At 36.1% G+C, this 5,000-nt stretch overlaps 1 protein-coding gene across 1 annotated transcript in view; it reads right to left on the reverse strand.

Annotated features, from left to right (window-relative positions):
* Positions 1-564: 564 nt before the first annotated feature.
* Positions 565-5,000, reverse strand: part of LOC137620831 (TWiK family of potassium channels protein 7-like) — a 19,396-nt gene continuing 14,960 nt past the window's right edge. The window contains 3 exon segments of the mRNA XM_068351278.1: positions 565-731; positions 1,988-2,222; positions 4,838-4,964. Coding sequence (XP_068207379.1) covers positions 565-731; positions 1,988-2,222; positions 4,838-4,964 — 529 coding nt within the window.

Consider the following 5,000-nt stretch of genomic DNA (forward strand, 5'->3'; position numbering starts at 1 on the left):
GTGCTGTTCAAGGTAAAACAACAAAGCGTATTTGTAAAAATCCTAAGAACACTGTTCATTAGCTCGACACGGAAACGTCCTTTGATAGTTAAATATACCAAAATGACATATCTGAAGAAATAAAACGAATACTAATCTCTTTCGACCGTATTAGTCCCACTGTATAACAAGGTTGACTGCTTGAGTCAACTTTCTCCATATATATCTATTCCTTGAATCTTCTTCCTTAAGTTCAAACCAACCCAACACCATCCACCTGATCTGACAATGCCCACACTCTTCCCCCCCCCCCTGTCACTTGCATGTTCTTGTCTCTCTTGACTGGTTCCACCTCCTCCCTTCTTATTTACATGGCCTATCTCAGACAAGCTTCCCAAGCCTTAGTTTTTTCCTTACATATACCACACAAAACTAATATTATAATCGCCTTTATATAGATTTGTCACCCAGATAACCATTACTCGAACAGTGATCTTTCCATTTTATAATGTACCTTCTGTGGGAAAAATGGTTGATACGTTAATAATAACGTGAGTAATATTTCGAATGTATTATTATTTAGATTTAATTTATTGATAGAACAAAACAAAGATTACATATAACTGGTACCTTATACTTGGTTTGCGGATCGATTTCCTCCTCAACAATGCCGATCTCAACAGCCAGCCAGCGAGCTTTGACCACCAACTGCTCCTGCATTAAGTTGATGCACATAGATAGCACGGACATACCTAGAAAGGGGAATCGATTTTTTTTATTATCATTACTTGCTATGTTACAACCCTACCTGGAAAAGCAGGGTACTATAAGCCCAAGGGCTCCAACAGGAAAAAAAATAGCCGAGCGAGGAAAGGGAATAAATAAACTACAAGAAGTAATGAACAATAGAAATAGAATATTTTAAGATCAGTAACTATATTGTAATAAATATTTCATAATATAAACTATAAAAACTTCAAAAACTTAAAATAAAAACAAAAACAAGAGTAAGATTAATGATATGATATAGAATAGTGTGCCTGAATGTACCCTTAAGCTAGAGAACTCTATCCCAATACAGTGGAAGACCATGGTACAGATGCTATGACACTACCCAAGAGTAAAGAGCAATGGTTTGATTTAGGAGTTTCCTTCTCCTAGAGGAGCTGCTAACCATAGGCCAAGAGTCTCTTCTACGCTTAATACAGCTTTACTGGCATGAAGTGTAATCAGAGTCGTTTGTTTCTTGAATGATTCGTTAGCTTACTATGCTCGAGGATAAGTTACCATCTGATTCACGATAGTCATATTTTATTTTCCTGGGTAAAAGCCTCCCTTTTGCTAACCAGGCAATTACCGAAATGCTTAAAGTTTGTATAGATTTTCTAAATTCTATAGAGCTTAAATTCTAAAGTTACGGGGAATTTAGTAAGATTCTGAAATCATTAAGATAAATATAATTTTCTTTGTTCGAATATATGAGCCAAGATCTTTTGAATTACAGTTATGCTTCATATCTTTAAGCAATTAACGGGAGATATTTCTGCTATTGTCTCTGAGACGGTGTGGGGAGGGAGTGAGGAGGGCTTTGGAGGAACTTGTTAAAAGAAGATCGAGAGGGAGGGAGACAGAAAATTAGATGGCGAGAAAAGATGTAAGATGATATGGAGACAAGTTTGGTGGAAGGGTAGGCCTTTGATAGAAGATATGAGGGCACATCAGGCAACTGACCCCTTACTGTAGGGACAACATTCGGTGGAACTGGGAAAGAAGAAGATAGTTTGTTATTGTTGGGAGTTGGGACGAAGTATCGACTCTCGACTGCTTTCTTATTATAGTTGATATCGTATTCCTTCTTAAAGTTTTTCGTATCACTGTGTTCTCTTAATGGGGAAGCTAGCTGTAAGAAAGTTTATCCTATCAAGAAAATGTATACTTTGGTGTACAAATCCAGTGAATACTTGAGTGTAGTGTGTGCTAACGGACTCTGCAGAGAGCATAACCTTACCGAATAGACAGAAAATCACCGTTGCCAACATCTTAAGGGCTGCCTTGAGAGCGTCGGATGCGTCCAGGAAGGCATTGCCAGGGACGTAATCTCCAAATCCTATGGTGGTGAGCGTGATGAACGTGAAGTAGATGGCAGTGATCAAATCCCATTCTTCCCACCATCCGAAGAGGAAACCTCCCATTACAAGGTAAGCCGTCACCACGCACAGGTTCACGACGATGGGTACATCAACCTATTAAGATGTTGGGTTTAGTTTAGATTATCACGATTTTTAATGCTCGCTGAAGCATTGCAACAAGCACCATGGGAAATATACATAATATCGCCAAAGACATGAGTCTTTTTATAGTTTATTTATGACAGATTTGTTTTTGATGTTGTTAATAGTTTGTATATGACATGTCTGTTTTGACGTTGTTACTGTTTTTAGAATGATTTATTGTTAATTTGTTCTCTTCATTTATTTATTTCCATATTTCCTTTCCTCACTGGGCTATTTTTCCCTGTTGGGGCCCCTGGGCTTGTAGCATCTTGCTTTTCCAACTAGGGTTGTAGCTTGGATAGTAATAATAATAATAATTCGCCTTTTAGAAATGATAGCAACCTAAGAAAGGGTAGAGACAAAATTGCCATGTTACATACCATTGTGAAGCTCAAAACAAAGTAGCCTAGAATTAAGTTCAAAGTTTTGTCGAAATAGACCTTTCATTACTTTTACAGTATAGAGATGATTATGCTTTCATTTATGTGAGTGCGTGTCTACTGATTTTAAATTTGACTACTTTCATTTTGGATACCCATGGGGAGCTAATCAACCAATGGAGACAAGAAACTGGGATGTTGTATGTTTAAACGAAAGCTTTAAATTTCCCGTAGAAAATGTGCAATTCTCCTAGAAAGAATATAGAACTCCCGTTTTATGGTATCGTTATTTTGCTATTGTGGTTTTGTTTGTTATCGTTGTGTTACTAGTTGGAAACAGTCTTTTTTTTTTCGATTGAAACTGACACGCTCTGGGATTTAGTTGAATATGTTGTTTTAAAACTTTCTTTACTCTTCATACTTATCATTATTGTGATTTTATCCACCAAAGCGTCTTCCTTATTTGTGAAATCGTGTTGAGAGTTCTATGTTATGCGTGTCAAAGTTTTATTAAAATATCTGTTCTTTCTAGCTTCATAGACTAAGCCTTTAAAAGGGTTTAGAGCCCCCATATACGGTAGGCCTATATATAATTCAGAATATAGTATAAAATAATAAACCATAGAATTCTATATTTTTAAGAATTAAACAAAAGTAACAGTAAGATGTAAATAAAGATTTATTTTTTATTCTTCTAGTTTTTTCGTATTTGACAAATGTTCTACTTTCCTATAAATACGGGTTCTATGATCAGATCCATATAATCAATTTTTACATAGCACATCTGCTTCTTTACTTTTAGAGGCAATGTACCTAGCATGCCTTCTTTCATAGTTGTTTCGGTGAGATTTATAATGCTACTTATCATAACTTAGGTCTCTTCTAATTCTCTAGAGCTTGGGACTATGAAAACATTTCAAAATTGTATTCCAAAAATTCAACATAGATATTAATTCTAGCTCTTGCATCTTATTTATAATAGTAATTCCATTTGAAACTGATTTCAGTTTTAAAGTACAATCCAACACTTCTAGATTTTTTTAGGAAAAATTTTGAAATTGCTTGTTGCCACAGCGTGTGCCTCTCATTTGCTATCAGATGAGAATTTTAAGACACTTTCAATTCTAAAACAAACTTTAATAATATTCCACCGGTTGGTTTAAGCTTACGAAACTAATCACTTCTTGGCACCAGTCAGCAGCACATTGATCTACCAGGTTTAGTGATTGAGCTAAACAGGGCACACAAGAGATTTTTTTTTTTTTGCTGCATTCCCTTATAACGTGCAGACATTTACCAGCGATGTGAGCCCTGTAACACCTGATTTGTCATTTCTTCACTGCAATGACTTTAAATTTCCAAAAAGTGAAAAAAATCTTTTAATAACTTTCCATATTTTAAGTGACCGAATTGCAACACTTAACAGATCGATCAGTGACATTTTCTATATACTTGCGATCATATAATCCACTTTGCATATCATTTTAGCCAGTTTTAGATTTAATCCTCTGTGCAGCAGACCATACACCATTTATGTGATACCCCATTCCCATGATGTCCTAAGCACGTGTATATTTGGCTTTACGGTTAATCCAACCATCTCACTGATGGGCATTTCTTAAAACAACCAAACTGTCGAGATCGGTTTTGCCTTCTCCATCGTAAGTGTCAACATTGCACAGATTGTGGAATGATCTTTCTAGTCTGGCAGTTGAATCGGTGGAACTTCAGAACTTGCAGCGAGTGTTTACATGTTGAACGTTATTACTGATTTTAAGATATTTCATATTCGTTATTCATTAGTTCTCATACATAGTTTAGTTATCTCGTTGTTTCCTCTCCTCTATAGACTATTTTCTCCGTTTGAGCCCTTGGGTTTATAGCATCCTGCTTTTCCAACTAGGGTTGTAGCTTAAGTACTACTACTACTACTACTACTACTACTACTACTACTACTACTACTAATAATAATAATAATAATAATAATAATACTAGTAATAATAATAATAATAATAATAATAATAACAATAATAATAATAAAATTAATTCATTAGCATCTCTCTCTCTCTCTCTCTCTCTCTCTCTCTCACCCTTCCAGTAGGCATGTAGCTTTCATATCCCACGTCATCCTTCCATAGTTCCCGAGCTCTCTCTCTCTCTCTCTCTCTCTCTCTCTCTCTCTCTCTCTCTCTCTCTCTCTCTCACCCTTCCAGTAGGCATGTAGCTTTCATATCCAACGTCATCCTTCCATAGTTCCCGACTCTCTGGTTTCTGCTTCTTCTTCTTCTCAGACACACGACGACGCCAACGGCACCAACGACAGCACAGGCGACTATAGGAGAAAAAAATTACTATGAGTATCTGAAAA

The sequence above is a fragment of the Palaemon carinicauda genome, chromosome 27 (genome assembly GCF_036898095.1).
Source record: "Palaemon carinicauda isolate YSFRI2023 chromosome 27, ASM3689809v2, whole genome shotgun sequence".
Lineage (NCBI taxonomy): Eukaryota > Metazoa > Arthropoda > Malacostraca > Decapoda > Palaemonidae > Palaemon > Palaemon carinicauda.